Genomic DNA, 20,331 nt, shown 5'->3' on the forward strand with positions numbered 1-20,331 from the left:
CACAGCTTTCTGCAGCCGAACAGCAGGGGGCGCCCGACCTGTGGTGGCTTCACTTTTGAGAGACGATGCTCTGTCCAGCTATACACAGTCTATGGTTTAACCTCTCTCATAAGATAACACAGGAGTTACCGTTCCCAAGCTCCCCCATGCCTCTTTTGACATGATGGTGTATATTGTCACTGGTATGCAAAAAGCTCATCAGTAAGAAATTAAAATAAGTGTGTGTCATATTCATGTCCTAAGGGAATGCTCATGCTCTTCTTTTTGGTTTGTTCTCACAACTAAAATATCTCCTTTGTCATCTATTCCCCCTGTCATTCTACAACACACACTCCCTATTCCCACACACACTCACTCTCACACACACACACGCACACACACACTCATGCACGTTCACAATCAACAGGTGCCTGCCAGTGTAACCATTCCTTTAATTCCCTTCCCCTCCATCGGCCAACCAGGCTATTCCAGAGGCTCTGTCACACACGTTCACACAGCCCAGCTGGAGCAAGAGAAAATGATGGCGTGAAGAAAAGGAAAAGAACTAACACTGTATAGTCTATAGAATTTAAACAGTTTCTACAAGACTTTCTGTTCTCCCAGCTGGAAACTTTTGAAGACTCTTTTAACCAGCAGAACAAGGACATACACCTGACTTTGGGCTGGCTCATGGGTGTGTGGGGGTGTGTGTATGTGCCAGGGAGTCTAAGAGAGTGTATGTGACATACTGGTGGAGTCTGGTAGAGAATCTGGCCAGTAGAATGGAGCTGAGAATGAAGCTTCTGCTGTGGCTTCTGTGGTGCTTAAGCATGCTTACTCTGACAGGTAAGGCTGAAGGCTTTGTGACTGTCTTTTTGTGAGTGCTTTTTATTTTATTTTATTTATATATATATATATATATATATATATATATATATATATATATATATATATATATATATATATATATATATATATATATATATTACCCACATTGCAGTGTCTTCAATAGCCTTAATCTGTACTCAAGAAAAAGCATTGTCACTTTATTAAATAAGGTAGAGGTGAAAGTAACTTAGCAAGAGTAAGAGTAACAGCAAGAGTTTTCTGTAGATCCGAAATGCAACTTTTAGCACATCCAGCAAGTTTGTTAGATGTGATCCTTCTAGTTCTTGAATCATCAGAAGAGAGAAATGTGTGCAATAGTGAATTACAATTAACAATTAAATAAACATAATATTTGATTCATATTTGAGTTTTAAGACCTCAGCAACATTGGTGTGATAAACCACTAATTATCTTAAGTTATCTTAATAATAATTGGAAACCCTTTGTTTGAATGGTCCATTATAGATGCCTTACAGATGCTACTAATAAATGCAACTAACATTCAACTGCATGCATATTAAAAGCAACTGAACTGTAAGGTAAAAGTAAACGATTCTGTGTTAAATGTAACTCAACACCCAACTCTAACCCAAACTAGTTGGATCATTTTAAAGCCAGGTTTATGGGATATCTTAAGGTTAGGGGTGGGTTCTATAGAGAATAATTTATATTCATTTATATTAATTTGCTTTTAATAGCTGAGTTAAATGTTAGCTGAGTTATAGGTGAGCATTTATGAGGCATCTATAATGGACCATCCAAATAAAGGGTTATTTAATAATTACTTACATAAATAAGAAAATATTCACTGGTGCAGGATATGTCCACTGTTTGCATCAGAAAAATACAAACAGATTCCATGTTTACCCATTTTAGGATAATTTAAAATGGCAGAATGGCAAATAAACACTCAAGTCAAGACTTATTAAAAGTAGAATTGTCATGATGGTTAATGCTAAAAGAACATGATGCCACTTTTTCACTTTTTTTTTTTCTTTTCACTTTTTACCAAATCTGATTCTGCATTCATCAATATCTGCGGATAACAACATCAATCAATCAGATACCATATTTTCCCTCTCTTGAACTACTATATGTTGATAATATATTTGTCTGAATGCTCTTAATGCTAAATAACATCATGCTCAAACTGTTAAACAAATCATCCACTAACTTAGGACGTTTACAATACTGAGATCTGGGCCTGAACACATGTAAACTCTATAGTTCTATAGTTAAGCATTTTGTGATTGTGTATGCTAATGGATCGTATCAGATTATACCAATACCAATACTAAGTATTGAATGGGCACACCTATACTTTTCATCAACAACTTTTTTGTTGGGGGTTATATATTTGAAGTCACGGGCCACACTCTGTAATAAAACAAATAATGAAATATACCACTTTAAATAATACTTTTTCCTGATTATTTCATTTACACATCATTTTACTTGACTAACAATCTTTATCTTTGACAGTGTTGTGTAAACTAAGACTTTTCAAACTGATGTTTAATTTCATGATGTCTCTTAATAGAAAACTCCTTAATTACTTTTAGACTCTTTGGCCTGTTTTTCTACGCTAGAAATGCGCACCCTCTCCGACCCTTTGGCCCGTTTCTGACACCTAGCGTTCAAACTTTGAATCTCACATTATAAAAACCTGCTTGGTTTGAATGAATGTATAGGTGATTTGTTTCATTTAGATGTAAAACAGCACACTGAGCCAATTCTGATACAGTGAACTGTGAACAGACTTCAAAGCTGCAGAAGATTTGACCTTAAGGGGTTTACAAGAGTAGTGTGATAGATGATGCCACAGTATATTTGACCTTGTAATGTATAGAGAGTGTAAACAGACCGGGCTGTAGGACACAGCTGTAGAGGACAGGCTGTAGTACTGAAGAAGGGCAGCATGTGATTCTTAGAACCTATGGCTTAATGACTACAACTGAAGAGAATGGTGTGTGTGTGTGTGTGTGTGTGTGTGTGAGAGGGATGTGGGAGGGAGAGAGGGGCATGACTAGGAAGCAGACCTAAAAGTGTAGAGCGAGGGAGGAAGGGTGTTAACAACTTGCTGGAAAATAAGGAAGGGAGAGAGTAGTGTGGGCAGTGTAAAAACAGTCTGTGGTCAGAACACAACAAGTCCCGACAAGCAAATACTGGGTTGGTGTGCTGTACCTAAGTGTGACTTGAAACTTCTCACTTATCCTTTATTGCCGTATTACTATATTTTTCTCACTGGAAGGTGCAATTAAAATCCTTTAATTTTCCCAAGAATTAACAGCACACCTTATAATCCGCTGCACCTTATGTATAAATTCTACCAGTCAGGTTGTAAAGCGCAATAAAGCCACTCCGCTGGATTCTTGAACAATATTCATGGGAGAATATATTGTAGAATAGTGTGAACTGAGGACATTCTAGGACAGTGTTTAGAAAAGAGGATTCTGGAAAAATATGAATGGGAGGGGATGTTCTACAGTGATGTGAATGAAGGTAATTTCAGAACAGTGTGGCTAGAAAAGAGGATTATGGATCAGAATGAATGTGAGAAGATGTTTTAGAAATGTGTCAATAAAAGAAAAACAATCTGGAACAATATGAATAGGGGATGATATTCTAGAATAGTGTGAATTAAGCAGGGCCTTCTAGACCAATGTGATTGGAAAAAGGATTGTGGAACCATATGTGAGAAGAGGCTCTTGAACAGTGTAGATGAAGGAAGACATTATATAAAAATGTAGAAATAAGAATAAATAAGGATAAGGATTCTGGAACAGCATGGTTGGGAGGTGTTCTACAATAGTGAGAATAAAGGAAAACATTCTAGAACAGTGTAGTTAGAAAATAAGATTCTGGAACAATATAAATGGGAGAGGATGTTCTAGAATAGTGTGAATAAAGGAAAACATTATTGAACAATGTGGTTAGAATTATGATGTTACTCAAAAGTGTTAATGAAGGACATTCTATAAATGTGTGGTTAGAAAAGAGGATTCCGGAACAGCATGAATGGAAGAATATACAGGGGTTGAACAATGAAACTGAAACACCTGTCATTTTAGTGTGGGAGGTTTCATGGCTAAATTGGAGCAGCCTGGTGGCCAATTTTCATTAATTGCACATTGCACCAGTAAGAACAGAGTGTGAAGGTTTAATTAGCAGGGTAAGAGCACAGTTTTGATCAAAATATTGCAATGCACAAAACATTATGGGGGATATAAGAGGACAAATTGTTGGTGACTTGCTGGCGCATCTGTGACCAAGACAGCAAGTCTTTGTGATGTATCAAGAGCCACGGTATCCAGGGTAATGTCAGCATACCACCAAGAAGGACCAACCACATCCAACAGGATTAACTGTGGACGCAAGAGGAAGCTGTCTGAAAGGGATGTTCGGGTGCTAACCTGGATTGTATCCAAAAAAACATAAAACCACGGCTGCCCAAATCACGGCAAAATTTAATGTGCACCTCAACTCTCCTGTTTCCACCAGAACTGTCCGTCGAAACAATAGGTGTTTCAGTTTCATTGTCCGACCCTTGTATGTGTTTGATCAAATGGGCAATTAGGAGAAACACTGATCTCTGCAGAGCTGTAGCTTAGAAGGAATCCAAATCTAACACACTTAGCCAGTGTAGGTAATGTTTTGTTCCGCCTCTGCAACCTACAACTCGCAATCTACAGTATCTCTCAGGCACTTTTCCAGCTCTGTATAAGAGTAATTTTTAAATTATATACTTTGTGTGTATGTAGGTGGCTCTGAGGCTGAGCGGAGTCTGCTTCAAGATCTGTTTGAGAACTATAACGTGAAGGTGCGTCCTGCTCGGGTCTGGAACGAGACGGTGATGGTCAGAGTTGGAATGACGCTAGTGCAGCTCATAAGTCTGGTAGGATTTACAGACTCACACATACTAGCATGCTTTGCTAAAGATCATTTATCATTTACACACTCCAGCACACCAGAGGAAGCTACTGTACTGTTATGACCTTATTACTCATCCCAGAATATTACGATAGCTTATAGCTTCTCTGATCATATAGGAGCACTGTGTAGTTTTATAATTACAATATAATTACAGACTGCAGTCCTGTATCTGTTTCTCTGTATGCTTTATTATCCTTTTTTCACCCTGTTATTCAATGAGAAGGACCCCACAGGATAGACCACCACAGGGCAGCTATTATATGAATGGTGGTTTATTCTCCACTGAACTGACCCTGACAATAGAGGTGTCATTGTGTGTTGTACTCGTACAAGTGGACTGAGAATAGTCCTCCAGCCAGAAATATTCAGCCAACAGCCAGTGTCCTGTGGGCAGCATCCTGTGACCACTGATTAAGTACTAGAGGATAACCAACTCAAACTGTGCAGCAGCAGATTCAGAGCTTCTGTCTCTGACTGTTCTTTTTCAACAAGATGGATCAGCTATAGGTAGGATTGTGTAATGGTGATAGACAGAAAGAGTGAGTGAAGAAAACAGTGTTTAAAAACTCAAGCAGCACTGCTGCATCCGATTCACTTATACCAGCATAAATATCAGCTAACTAGACACAGCTCTGAGCACTGAGTGATCGTATCAGCATGGTCTTTATCAGATTACTCTAGTGTTGTGGGAGGTTTTTAGAACTTTGTACACTTACTGGCCTCAGCAACAGCCACTTTATTGCTAAATCGTGTTGGTGAACCTATAGCACACATTTCTGCATTTGTCATCTTTATTAGAGGCCAGTGTCTAATCACAGGAACGCTCATAACTAGATATTTTTGGATAATGGCCTATTCTTAGGCCATCAGTAACACTGAAGTGTGTTAAAAGCAAGTGTAGTCCAAAATTTGACACCACACTACACCATGTCATGGTGTGCACAGAATACAGACACTCGCGGATACAGTAAAATGGGATTTATTAAAATGAAAGGCAGAGAAACGGGTAGTCAAACAGAAACCATCAGAGCACCGGTAAACAGAAGCCACATAGGAAAAACCATACCATGAGTGGAAAACAGTCCAGAGTTCAAACACGAGGAAGCCAGCATCAGAGATAATCCAATAATCGAAAAACGAGAAACAGTCCAGGTCATACAAAGAAAAATCCACAAAAGCAAGGTCATACACAGGAAAACATACACAATAGGGTAACGCTTTGTAAAGTGGTAGAAACCAGGCAATACGCGGCACCAGTGTAATCGTGAAGCGTCCTTAAATACCCTGGGGTAATCAGTACTCCGGTCTTCCTGGCGGAAGCAGGTGAGGTGTCACCTCCTAACATTACAGTTAACTGACCTATAAAATCGTATTCAATCTGGATTGATGAAGAGCATCAACCAAAAAGAGCAGAAAACATTGTGCATGAAACATGTGTTCTACTCTATAGGCAAGAAGGTTATCCAGAACTGTTTAACCAAGCACTGAAACATTTAAACATTTCAAATGACTGAAATACATTTCTACTTATAGAGGAATTGCCAGTAGAAAAGGAGACTCTTGAGCAGATAGACTATGTACAAGTCTGCACTGTGCCTAATGCCAAGCATAGGCTAGATCTATTCAAAACTCTATCCAAAAGCCACTCAGAGCTTTACTGATACAACATTTCATAAAAATGGTTTTCATCTTTCATGCCAGGGTGCTTGTCATTAATGTCAGTGTGTCTTTACTACTGCAGGACCAGAAAAATGGAGAGATGACAACCAATGTGTACATGAACATGGTAAGAGGGACAGTCTGTTGTATATCAACCTCCACAGACTGGCACTTTTCATTTTTTTCTGACTTAATTCTCATCATTTCTTTGCAAAGAACATTTATAAGGTCTGCCTTTTGCTCTCTGCCTCCAAAGCCTCAACTAATTAGTGTGCTCTCACTATGTGTCTGTGTCTGTCTTTCTGTGAGTCAGTCAGTCTGTCTGAGAGGGATTTAATAAATGCTCTAATGGCAGCTCTTGCCATTCGCCCTTGTGTTTGTTTAAGCTGTCAGCTGACAAAAGTGAATGTGCTTTTTCTAAAGCATGATTTTCTAAAGACAATACTTTTCATATGTTCAGGTGTATTTATTAAAAGGACATAACCTGACTTTAAATATTGAACACACACTTAAATAGGAGCCAATAAGCAGTTGCCTCAAATGGAAAGCAGCTGTTCTTTTACCTTTCTGAAACTGGCAGCTCACTAGAGCTTTAAATATATATATTTTTATTTGTACCAATAGTGAAACTCTTTAGGCAAATTACTATTTTGAGATTTGATCATTTGATATAACGAAGTTGGTACCAGTTGGTACTTTTAGCAGTGTGGGCAGTGTGCCAAGTCCTGCTGGAAAATGAAATGCATCTTCATAAAAGTTTTTAGCAAAGGGAAGCATGAAGTGCTGTAAGATTTTCAGGAAAAACAAAAACTGCACTGACTTTAGACTTGATAAAACACAATGAACCAACACCAGCAGATGACATGTTTTTCCAAACCATCACTGATTGTGGAAACTTCACACTAGATCTCAAGCAGCTTGGACTGTGTTTCTCACCACTCTTCCTCCAGACTCCAGAAATGTAAAATTTACTGATGATCAGTAATGGTTTGGAGAGTCATGTCTGTCATCTGCTGGTGTTGATCCACTGTGTTTTATCAAGTCTAAAGTCAGTGCTGTTTTTGTTTTCCCTGAAAATCTTACAGCACTTCATGCTTCCCTCTGCTACTGACAACTTTTATGAAGATGCAGATTTCATTTTTCAGCAGGACTTGGCACACTGCCCACACTGCCAAAAGTACCAATTGTCTTATATAATATAATATAATTTTCTGTGATGCTGATTTTGGTTTTTTTTATTGGCTGTAAGCCATAATCATTAACAATAAAAGAAATAAACGCTTAAAATGATTTCTCTCTTTTTGTGTAATACATCTATATAATATGAGTTTCACATTTTAAACTGAATTACTAAAATACATTTTGTACCCTCGCTCAAAATGCAGTTGTTGTTTACATATTCCAGGCATGGACTGACTACAGGTTGTCTTGGAATCCAGCAGACTACGATAACATCGACGTTATCAGAATCCCTCCTACCAAAGTATGGCGTCCAGATATATACCTAATCAACAAGTGAGTGGGTACTGTTTTTATAGGTAATTATATAGGCTAGGGTGTTAACCTGTGGCATGGATTGTACATTGTAGTGTAAAAGTGACTTGCCACCTGTCATAGCTTCTTATTTAAGCTCTAAACATATGCAACCTTTGTGTCAGTGCACCCAAAGCTATGCAAGCATGGACGTCCAGCGCTCTAAGCTATTTAGCCACCGTAGAGTTTCTGTGAATGACAGTGTTTATGATAAATGTTTACCACAGTGAGGCAGAGGCAGCATGCATGTGACTGAAAGTGTGGCCAAGGTCCTGCAGAGGTAAACTGAGAAAATAAACTGAGAGAGGTCCTGTCTGTTTTGCAGTAACGATGGGCAGTTTGATGTCGCTCTGTATGTGAATGTGCTGGTTAACAGTGACGGCACTGTATCCTGGTTGCCTCCGGCTATATATCGCAGCTCCTGTTCTATAGAGGTACATCTAAAACTTTATTGCATTATTAAATTAACAATAAAATAATAATAAAGTTGATTTTGTCCATTGTTTAATGATATAATATAAGAGCTGACCATTAAGACCATTTTGATGTAATTCTTCAGGTGGCATACTTCCCATTCGACTGGCAGAACTGCACAATGGTGTTTCGTTCATATACATATGATGCCTCAGAGGTGGATCTACAGTATGGGCTGGATGAGGATGGAAATGAGCTTCATGAGATAGTCATCGATAAAAATGCTTTTACTGGTCAGTCTGCCTTTTTTTTTTTAAAGCAATGTTGCTTTTCCTATTTTGTCAAATATGCATAAATTGGTACCACTTTAAAATAAGGCTACCTATATGAAGGGTTTATAAATGGTTTACAATAAGTTTATTAATGGTTACTAATTAGATTGTAAATGCCTTAAATCATTAATAATCAGTTATAACACAAACATAGAAAGGGCAACAATATAGATGGCTGTGGGTTCACTATTTGGCAAACAACAGGTCATTGTTGCTCTTTCTACGTATGTGTTATATCTAATTACTAATGATTTTTAAGGCATTTACAACCTAATTAGTAACCATTAATAAACTAATTGTAAACCATTTACAAACTAATTGTAAATCATTTATAAACCCTTTATAAAGGCAGTCTTATTTTAAAGTGGTACCCATCAAATTAAGGCCTGCATCATTCAAGCCATTCTAAGCATCACTGCAAGTGCAGATTTTAGTAGAACAGTGCTATTAAGATTTACTCACAGGATTTGCTCCTATAATTGATAATGTTAATCAGCCTCTGATGGCTGGCTGCAGTACACTTTTATCCTTGTCCAATCCCAGGTGAATAAAAAGTGCAAAAGAGGAAACTAAATGGAGGAAAACTAAATTTAAAATTACACATACAGTATCACTTTCATTTGTGTTTTATCAATTCAAGTTCCATCCAGTTGATTGTGATAATATTAACCAGGACCATAAATGGCACATTGCACTATTCCACTTGTTTAAGACAGGTGGAGGGTTCCCACTAAAATCTCTATGTAGAGGGTTTGGGTGGTCACATGGCCACATTTATTATATGGGATGAGGAATGGCAAGACCAGGTCAAGGCAAAGTTTAGATTACATAAACAATAAACAATCTACATTTCTTCAATATCTAGTTAAATAAATGATTAAATCAACTGCATTTTAGAGGGAAGTGGTATTTCTCTGCTTTTCTGCTGCTTTAGTTTTCATCTCGGTTTGGTTGGAGTTGGATGCATAAAAATGTATTTTAGTTTAGGCACTGTAGTAAACTTTTAATACAGTTTAGTATAATCAGTAACAGTGATCATGTTTACTCAGAGAATGGAGAGTGGCAGATCTGTCACAAGCCCACCAGAAAAAACATCCAGGAGGACCTATATGAGGACATCACATTCTACCTGATCATCGAGAGGAAACCACTCTTCTACATCATCAACATCATCGTGCCCTGCATCCTCACTAGTGTGCTGGCTATATTCGTCTTCTATCTGCCACCAGGGGCAGGTGAGGTAGCTCTGCATAGTAAAGAATTTGCGTTTAGTCTATGCTTCGTCTGTATTTGCATCGAGCTATACGCAGACTGTATGCTTAAATTTGTTATTATTAACATGCATTTTAAATATTAAGCACTATTGCCTTTACTAGACTGTAACAACATGAAGTAAGTAATTAACAGAGGTGGAAAGTAACTAATTACATTTACTCACATTACTGTAATTGAGTAGATTTGATGAGTAATTTATAATTTTTAAAGTAGTTTTTAAAGTAGGTAATTTTACTTTTACTCAAGTACATTTTGACACAAGTAATTTAATTTGCTACATTGGAAAATTCCCAATTACTGAGTAAAAAAATAAATGCTGGGGAAAAAAAACAAATTGAATAAAAGTTTTGTTCTCCATGGTAGTGCAGCTGAACTTTTCCCAGCAGTGTTTATTACGGTTCGGGGGAACCGGTGTTCTGTCGAGTTATGCTACCCATCATTATGTGCTTCTTTACTGCACTGCACATGCACCGACCAACATTTTTTGTATGTTTTCATGTTTTTCATAATAATTCTATTATAATAATAAAATTAATAATAATTTTATTAGTAGCATCTGCTTGTATGTTAAAAAAACATGTAAATAGCAGTTAAAGCACAGCAATGGTAAGTTAAAAATAATAATGAACTGTAAAACTATAAAAATCCGATTTATAGTCACTTATATGACCATAACTTTTAAACTTTTTAACAGTAAAGAAAAAAATGGATCATAGAAACATATACCACTTGTTCTTGAAACTGTTTTATGTGATGGTCTGAACAAATACTGCCTGAAAGGTCCAAATTATTTAATTTAATATTTATTTAATTTATGATTTGTTGTACTTTTTTAAATAAATAAATAAAAGTAGCTATGTAACTTTTACTCAAAGTACAGTTTAAATTTAGTACTTTTTAACTTTTACACAAGTAGATTTTTAGATGGGTACTTTTACTTGAGTAGAATTTTAGCAAAGTAAAGGTAGTTTTATTTAATTACAATTTTCAGTTCTTTTTCCACCTCTGGTAATTAAAATGTTGTATTGCATGGCATGCATGTTATCTTGTGTTCTTGTTTTTCCATCCAGGAGAGAAGATGACCCTGTCCATCTCTGTCCTCATTGCCCTCACTGTCTTCATGCTCCTGCTGGCTGATAAAGTCCCTGAGACCTCTCTGGCAATCCCAATTATTGTGAACTATGTGATGTTCACCATGATTCTGGTGACATTTTCAGTCATCCTCAGTGTGGTGGTGTTAAATCTGCACCACAGAACTCCCGGCACACACTACATGCCCTCTTGGGTGCGCAAGGTAAACCGGCTGGGTTGAGCTCTGAATATCTTAACTGTACTTAACTAGTGATCTCTAGAGATCACTAGAGGTTTAGGAACTTTAGAGCCGCACAACCTGTTGTTCATCTTCCAATGTCTCTCAGGTGTTCATTGATTTCCTGCCTCCTTACCTGGGCATGTTCAGGCCCCAGACAGAGGAGACTACAGAAGAGGAGGAGGCTGAAGAACAACAGCCCCACGGAGGCCATATTGACCATACTCGGAGGCCTGGAGGAGAATATTTCATTCGAAAGATTAACCCTGAACTGGTCATGCCATGGAAAGGAAGGTACATATATACAGTTGCCATGCAAACATCTTTTTTTGTGTGGTATAAGTTTAAGCAGACTGTGTTTGTCTATTGTTGTGACTTAGGGTGCTTTCACACCTGAAAGTCTGGACCAGGGTCTGAACCAAGGTTCATGTGTTTGCTACATTGTAAATATTTGGTCCGCTTATTTTTGTTTAAACAATGTACAGGACAGTTGTGTATACACTACAAGCTTGCGAGACTGACAAGGCGTGGCGTGGACAAAGTGGGTGGGACTGGACGCGCCGGACGTCCCACTCCGCATTCCCGCAGGCTGTAGTCAGTAGTTGATGTTTTTTTTTTTGTTTTTTTTCTGCCGTTTTTGAGGAACGCCTGCTCAGCTTTCTGTGATTGGTCCGAAAGTTCGAACCATCTAGAACAGCACTTTCACACTGCAAGCGAACCGGACCATGGTTCAGAAGATCTGGACCGAGACCACTTCTCTTGGTCGGACCAAAATCTGGTACTTTGGTCCGGACCGTGGTTCGCGGCCCTTTTCATACCTGCTACTTTGGGTCGGACCAAACTGAAAAGTCCGAAAGTCCGGACCAAACGAGGCAGGTGTGAAAGCACCCTTAGATGAAGATCAGAACACATTTAATGACCAATTTTTTTTCTTTTATCCTACAACTGTATATACATCTCCTAAATTAAGGGTGCAGATTTTCTCATTCTAAATGAACCGTGGTCTAGACCAAAAGACAAAAATTTGTTCTGACCAAAAGAAACAGTCTCAGTCTGTATCAGCGGTACCATAGTCTGGTTTGTATGGTGTGCAAAAGCACATTTCTAGATGGTTTGGATTTTCAGATCAATTATAGGAAGTTGAAGCAGGTCACAATAAAGCTCTTACACAATAAAGAAGAAAAAAGAACCAGTGTTGTGCTGAAATCTGCATTCCCTTCAAGTGCTTGCGTGTCATGCAGCTTATGCTTATGATTCAATCAACTGTAACTGTAGATTAATTCTTGTTTCTAAACATAAGGTATTAAGTGTGCTCAGTAAACTGCAGTGTGAACCCGAATGTATATAATATATCAGGTGTGAAATTGAATAAAGTGTGATGATCAGTTCTTGCTTTATGGATGAATTTTATCTTTTTGTGGACTTTTCAGGCCTAGTTATGTTCATGTGCCAAATCTACACCAATGTCTAGCCTCCACCAAATCATGTACATTACAGCGTAGCATGATGTAAGGATAGTAAATCAAGTGCCGTCTCTCTGAAGAGACTGTCTGACAGTTTCATTCGCCCAATAATCTACCCGTACCCCCAGTCCAGCTCCCCTGTGCACATATGTCATAAACAGAGATTGTGGTTATAGGGTCTCATGCCCATATGACTCTGAGCTTGTAGTCATTTCTTCTCTCCTTCCAAGGGCATTTGATCTGAGTCCAGCTAAGCCCAGTCGCCCGCCACTGTCGCCAGCCCTTAAGCCCCTGTTTAGTTTGGGCATTAGAGATAATCCACCCGAGGACAGTGCGGGAGGGAGAGATGAGGAGGGGAGGACGGATGGATGGAAAGATAGGTGGAAGGGAAATGTGATTTGAAGAATTTGGAGGAATATCTGAGGCAGTGGTTTCCTAAGGGATGGCGTGTCAAATGGGAAAAATGAGACGACTACGTGACCAGTGTTCTGTCTTAATGTTCTCATATATGCATGCGCTTCCATGAAAATGTGTGTATAGGGAGATGACCAAGCTGTATAAATGCATTTCCATGAGATAGAGAGACAGAGAGAGAGAGTATGTGTATGATAGATGCTGAGTGGACTTCAGTGATGGTAAATAGAGATATGTGAATGGAATTGAAGGGAATGCTTTCCAATCCTCAGTCCAACTCCCCCTCTCTCTAGGTCTCTTCTCTTTCTCTCTCTCTCTCTCTCTCTCTCACTCTTTCTCTGTTACGATATTATTATTTTCCTGATCCATCTCATTTTAGCTCCCTCTCTTTCTTTCTATGCCACTTCCTGTCTTCAGTCTGAAGGACATTCTCTGCAGTAGAATAACTGACCTGTTGCTCTGTCACCCTCTTCCTCCTAATTCACTCTTATACCAGTTTAACAGCTGCCCCTAAAATGCACAGATGCCATATGGACTCTTTATAGCTGGCACTGAGGTGCTGAGCCTACAAGTCTATGGAATGGTACCAGACCCTCTGTCCACTGAAATAGAAATAACCATAGAAACTATAGAAAAGATTAAGATTATTACCAAGATTATTACCAATTAAAATGTATCCAGTAACTGCGTTCCATTTGAGCTTGGATGTCAGAATTCCCTAGTTATGAGTAGGACATTCTAAATGCAAAGCCTCACCAACCCTGAGATCAGAATCCAAGATGGCTGCACTGCAGTTCAACAGTAGTAACAGCAGTAATATTATGCAGTTTATCATCACTTCTTTCTATTAGTGTCTCATTAAATCTTAGACTTAGAAACAGTACTGTCTAACTGTGGACATATTACAGTGGTGTTTCATCTGGTATCGCTAGTAGTGCTAACCTGCTATCTGATTGTTTAACTGACATGCAATCAACTCTAGTGTCTAATATGATGTTTCAGTAACCACTACAAACTATTATTTATTAACCATCCTAAATATACTAAATTATTCTATATTATCCAGAGACTAATATAAAACTACAATTCTATGCCAAAAGACATTGGTTTGTAAATTGATCATGAAGTATTACCTGGATGGATTTGGAACAGCCACACTTGTATAAGTTGTGAGTTGTCAATCTTGTGAGTAAGGTTAAGCACAGGCCCATATGCTAACGACAAAATTGTGTGAATTATTGGAATTTGATTGACGTCTGATAGTGGGCGAGGCCAGGGACCATGGGACATTCCATTTGTGAAGCTGTGTGAGTATTTACTATTATTTGTTCTGAAACCGGTGGCATCTGAATAGAATTGTCTGTGAAACAAGTGACTGGCATGAGACCCCACAAGTAAATTCTGCAGATCAGTGACATGTTTATTAGTGTGATTGTTTGTGGGACATTGCAGTTCCTATACAGTTTGTAGATACAAAATCATCATAACTGGTTTAAGGGGTTAATTCATAGTGATGGGACTAACGAGTAATCTAACGAATTACTCTGACTGTAACTATAACGCCGTTACCATTTACGACACCCCGTTACTGCACGTTACTTTAGCAGCTGAATTAACTTTTTTTTTTTAACTTCGCACATACAGACAAAGGAGCAAGTGTGTGTGTGTGAGTCACAAGGGAGCTGAGGATGAGACCAGAGCTTCTCTAGGGGTCTGCAGGCTCATCCTCAGAGGGAGACAGTATTCTGTAGTGAGCACTTTAAATCAGGGATCTCAAACTCATTGTAATGCAATAGTTACTTTTACTGGTAACTAGTTACTTTTATAGTGGAGTAAGTTACTAATTAACTAACTCAGTTACTAACTCAGTTACTTTTTTGGAGAAGTAACTAGTAACTATAACTAATTACCTTTTCAAAGTAACGTGCCCAACACTGTTAATTAATCTCTCTTTTTACTACATCAGCACTCTGCATGTGCGGAAATTAAATCTGTGTTGGGACCGTGACTAGGAACTGTAGACGTAATGTCTCTTGCAGCTAAGATGCGTGCATCTGCTGTGTTTTACTATGTGTGAGAGTGTGTGAGGATGTCTGTGCATGCATGTGGCTGTGCTGTTCTGTGTCTCTTTATGTATACTTGAGTGTTTGTGTATTTGAGTGTGTGTGTGAGTATCCATGTGTGAAGGCGTGAAAGCTAGAAGTGTGGTAAGGCACGCAGTGTGGGCGGAGTCACTGTAGTTAGTGGCTGGCAGTGAGGGGCATTCCTCCTACACTGATCTGGCTGCGACAGGGGTGAGTTTAACGCGGCCTTAAAACGGATGTGGTCGTGTGAAATGTGTAATGTATTCACATAGCACAAGCGCTTTGTGTGCGGGGCATTTATAGGTAGTGGTGTGTGGTGATTAGTGTTTAATCCCTGTTGGAAAAAGTATGTCCTTCAAAGAACGCAGAACTTAAACAAGTGATACCAACTTACACAATCATGTGCACCAACTCATTCACTATTGGCCGACAACTCTGTAAATTCAATGTAAGAAAAATACACTGATTGTCAAAAAAAAAAAAAAATAGCACCCTTAAAGGACCAATCAGCAGGAATGAAACTTGGTGGGTAGTGGTGCCAGACTTTCATGTAGAGGCTCAGAAGGGCAGCGAATCATCTACAGTCTTGTTCAAGATGACCAATAAGTCTGTGTGTGGAGACTGTTGCCCCGCGCCATGACCAACAATCTGTCGTCACACATCACTTGTCCAGAGAGCCTGATGTCCTAGTATGTGGCACAATTATGTGCAATGTCTGATCACCTTCTGGCTCCGTTACAGGCGCCTTCACAGCCCAATATTATATTAACAAAGCCATGCAACCAGTGGCCCCAACATTTACTGCAAAATCTGCAAAAACTATAAAAGAATATTCAAGCTATCCTGAGATAGATTATCACAGGACACAATTCAAAATTTTTACAACTCCATGTTGAGATGTCTGGCATGTTGCTTAACACATGTATTACATACTACTTCTGTATGTGTAGCTTAACAAATACGATTAAGGATTGCCTATATCAGTCTTCATTTTTAATCAAGTATTTTTTCTGGTAACCTTTACCTTACATAAAAAGTGCAGTCTGAAACTTCCTTCTCAGTGAAACAATTTTTGCAGCAATTTCTTTGACAGTGAGTGTAGAAGTATATCATAAAGTCTGAATGTGTCCATACACCTGTTCTATTAAGTGCGTTTTTACACCGCAGTTTAGTGAGCGGACTAAAGCTACATCTCTCTCTATATTTCATAATCACTGGTTTCTAGAATGTGGTTTCTAAAATGAGTTTTCTAGCTCTCTGTCAGAATCCTACCAACCCCCCCAGGGTAAATGATAGTGCCGCAGCAGAATAAGTGTAAAAGATTATTCTCATATTCCTTTTATTTCTGCTTATAAATAAAAGTTACTCTTCTGTTACAGTAAATAAATGAATTCCCAGCCTAATCCTTGTTTTTACTGCTGGTGGAGCAGCCGGATTTAAGGTGGAATTTAAGGTGGAAGGGAAAACTCTAACGCTAACTCGGAGATATAAATGTATTAAGAATGAGACATCTTGTTTAACTTCTCTAGCAGGCACCTGGAACATTGAGTGAGAAAAATAGTAATAAAACTAACTGTCTATGAACTTGTAGTGACCATGGCTCCAACATGCTTCACTTCTTGCAATGGTGATGTGCTGCAGTGCCATGTGACATTAGCTAAGGGTAGAGGGAGTGTAGCAGAACTTCTCTGCCTCATGAATGAATTCCATTTTGTCATCAGATCACATTTGTCAATCTTGATATTTCACATGGATAAAAGTAAGAGATCTGTATCAGTTTGCAAAAATAAATGAACCTGTTTCTGAAATGGCAGGCGTGCATTTAGGCACAAAGCCCGCCTGATGTTTTGCCACACTGCTGGTGTTGAGCTGAAGCCCCTTCCAAATCGGCTCCACTGTAAAGGAGAACTCAAGTGTAAAATTGACTTTTGGTGTAGTAAAACATAACGATAAGCACTACTAACCTTTATTAAATAGCCCACCTCTGCTCTCCCACAGCTTTCTGAGATCCTGTAATTTTTTGCATTTTGCCCAGCACGCTGTACAATGGGTGCTTTGGGACATCCGCTTGTCCCTGCAGATAAATCACTTTTTACACCATTATCCAGGCTCAAAGTAGTGTTTTTTAATAAGCATCTTGTGCACGTTTAAAGTTATCAATGCCTCATTTAAAATGTCAGGGCTCTCCGGATTCTACCAATGAGGTGTGGAGCTACTTTGAGCCTGGATAACGGTGTAAAAACCTATTTATCTGCAGGAGGCAAGCGGATGCTCTGAAGCATCCGTTGTAAAGAGTTCTGGGCAAAAAGCACAACATTTCTGGATCTCGAAAAGCTGTAGGAAAGCGGAGGTGGGCTATTCAACAAAGGTTAGTACTCTATATAAGGTTTTACTACACCAGAAGTCAATTTTACATCGAAGTTCTCCTTTAAGCATTGCTCTGTTTTTTTTTATGAAAGAAAACTTGATATTAGATACTAGACATGAGACAAGCTGCTTGTTCCTTTTTTGTATCTGTGTCAGCAGCTGATAGTAGCAGAATGAATTCATAAGAAAGAGTGTCCACAAACATTTTAACATAAAGTGTGTCTTGAGAGCATAATGACTTGTCTAAGAAATGGACAGGGCTAAGTTAGCTTTTCTTGATACTTCAACACTTACTGGTGATGACGAGCTCTGAAGTCCAGCTCTGTGTGAGGAATGTTACGCTGTCGTTCTTAGAATGGTGGAACACTAGGGAGGGTCATCTTAGCTGACATTGAGGTGGGGGGGGGGCACAAGGAGACATACCACTGCAGTCATACAGTAACCTCCATGAGTGAGTGTGCGGCTGTGCATGCCTGTATGTGTGTTTCTGTGTTAGGAGTGTGTTTATTCTTAAGTGATCTGACAACATGCCCCTCTTTTTCCTGTAGTGTATATACTTGTAGTAGTAAGTGTGGTTCCACAGATCTGTCTGTTAAAACCATAATACACACAGCAGTAACTCTTTGTGTGTCTGTGTGTGTTTTACAGTCGTCCTGATAGCACAGTGCAGCTGCAGAGGTTTTTTGACAGTGACAGCTACTGTCTGATCCTGCCCCCTGACCTCAAATCCGCCATCGCTGCTGTTACCTACATGGCTGAACAACTGAAAAAACAAGATGTAGATGATACTGTGAGTACACACACACATGCACACACACACACACAGACCTTTTTACACAACGAAATAGTTTGTCCTTGCTAAGGGATGTCTTTTGTTAGATTTATATAGTTTTTAATTGTTTATTTATTTTATTCAACTCTAAAACAATTTAGACCACTTCAGTATCTGAATCAGTTTCTCTGACTTTGCTATTTATAGGTATATGTTTGATTAAAATGAAGTAAAATTAATAAAGTTTAAAAAATTAATACAATTTAAAAAATGCTAATCTGTTGATATTGGCCCACTGTGTTATATCAAGTATATATAAAGTTAGTGCAGCATTTTTCTGAAGAATCTTACAGCACTTCATGCTTGCCTCTGCTGACAACTTTTATAGAGATGCAGATTTCATTTTCCAGCAGGACGCACTGCCAAAATCACCAATTGGTCTTTTATAATATTCAAATTTTCTAAGATACTAACTCATTGGCTGTAAGCCATAGTCATCAACAATAAAAGAAATAAACGCTTAAAATAGATCAATCTGTGTGTAATACAACTATGTAGTATATGAGTTTCATTTTTTAAAAGGAATTACTGAAATAAAGTAACTTTTCAATGCTTTTTCAATGTTTTTTTTGAGAAGCACTTTTATGTGTGTGTCTGTATGCAGATTACCGATGACTGGCAGTACATTGCCATTGTGGTGGATCGCCTCTTTTTCTGGCTCTTCGTCATCATTACCACTCTTGGCACTCTGGGAATGTTTTTGGACGCCAGTTTTAACCACACACCTGAGAACCCTTTTCCCTGAGAAAATCAAATACCCACACACACACACACACACACACACAGTCGCCTTCTCCTTCAGTAAACATTCATTCTTTCTCTTTCACTTCATCAAGTCAAACACTCTTTCTTTTCCAGAATATCCATACATGGATGTTCCAAAGCTTTGGCCCAGGGACCGACCACTGTATAGTTTAAATCTTACACATGTGCAATTTTCACTTGTAGTTACTATATTAATACTCTAGAGGGCAGTGGTGTGTAAAGTAAATGATACTGGGTGCATGTGTCAATACTGTACTGTACTATATTTCATTTGACACTTTTGTCTGGATTCCTAATGATACAGTAATGATGATACTTTACTCTGTAGAATCACTCTCTGTTTTTGTTCTTTTTATTATTCCTACACTGTATGTTAAAAAATGCCTTACACTTTTAAGAAGAAAATGTCTGAATAATTGCTTAAGACCTAAACCTTGATGATATATGTTAATATAAAATACAACAGAGCAGCTTAATATGAAGAGTCATAAATGTCAGTAGTTACAGGGATAGGATCCAGATGCTGGATTCACATATTTCTCTTTCAGGTGTGCATAAGATAAATAGTTATTCTCCAAACATTTCTTAAAAAATTATAGATCCTAAATATTTTCTTAACCTTGTGATGGCTACGCGCCTGTCTTAGACCCTTATGAAGTTAAACGATTAATTTTGTTATTTAAATTCTTATTATAAACTATAAATAATGTCTAATTTAACAAATATAAAGAGTAAAAGTATAAAGGGTGAAAGACTGTTAGTTGTTTACACAAGGAAAAATAATCATTTTCTGATAAGTCACTGTGGTTCACATATTTTGTATAAATTTGTTTTCCACTGTTGGCCGTTTCCTTTTACTATCACTCCCAGTTACTTTTACTAAAACGTTAATATTTTGATTTGGTTTGATTTTGTTAATCCTCAGTTTTGTTTTGTCCACTGCACAGATTTATCTGAGTACTGGAACATTTACAATGTGTCCTGCATCATTTGTAATAAACTTTACATTTTAATATACAAGATTACAGTGCAAACATCCTTTTGAAATGTTTATGTTTTTATATATATATATATTTATTTTATT

At 38.1% G+C, this 20,331-nt stretch overlaps 2 protein-coding genes across 2 annotated transcripts in view; both read left to right on the forward strand.

Moving 5' to 3' along the window:
- The window catches only part of LOC103037073 (UDP glucuronosyltransferase 5 family, polypeptide G1), a 246,053-nt gene that overhangs the window by 139,001 nt on the left and 86,721 nt on the right, over nt 1-20,331 (forward strand). The window lies entirely within an intron of this gene.
- On the forward strand, nt 383-20,242 carry chrnb1l (cholinergic receptor, nicotinic, beta 1 (muscle) like). The gene is made up of 11 exons (XM_007250164.4): nt 383-825; nt 4,629-4,762; nt 6,542-6,586; nt 7,865-7,974; nt 8,318-8,426; nt 8,552-8,699; nt 9,788-9,973; nt 11,084-11,307; nt 11,432-11,616; nt 18,299-18,440; nt 19,087-20,242. The coding sequence occupies exons 1-11, from the start codon at nt 762-764 to the stop codon at nt 19,225-19,227; spliced, it is 1,488 nt and encodes a 495-aa protein (XP_007250226.4). The 5' UTR covers nt 383-761; the 3' UTR covers nt 19,228-20,242.

The sequence above is a fragment of the Astyanax mexicanus genome, chromosome 8 (assembly GCF_023375975.1).
Source record: "Astyanax mexicanus isolate ESR-SI-001 chromosome 8, AstMex3_surface, whole genome shotgun sequence".
NCBI lineage: Eukaryota > Metazoa > Chordata > Actinopteri > Characiformes > Acestrorhamphidae > Astyanax > Astyanax mexicanus.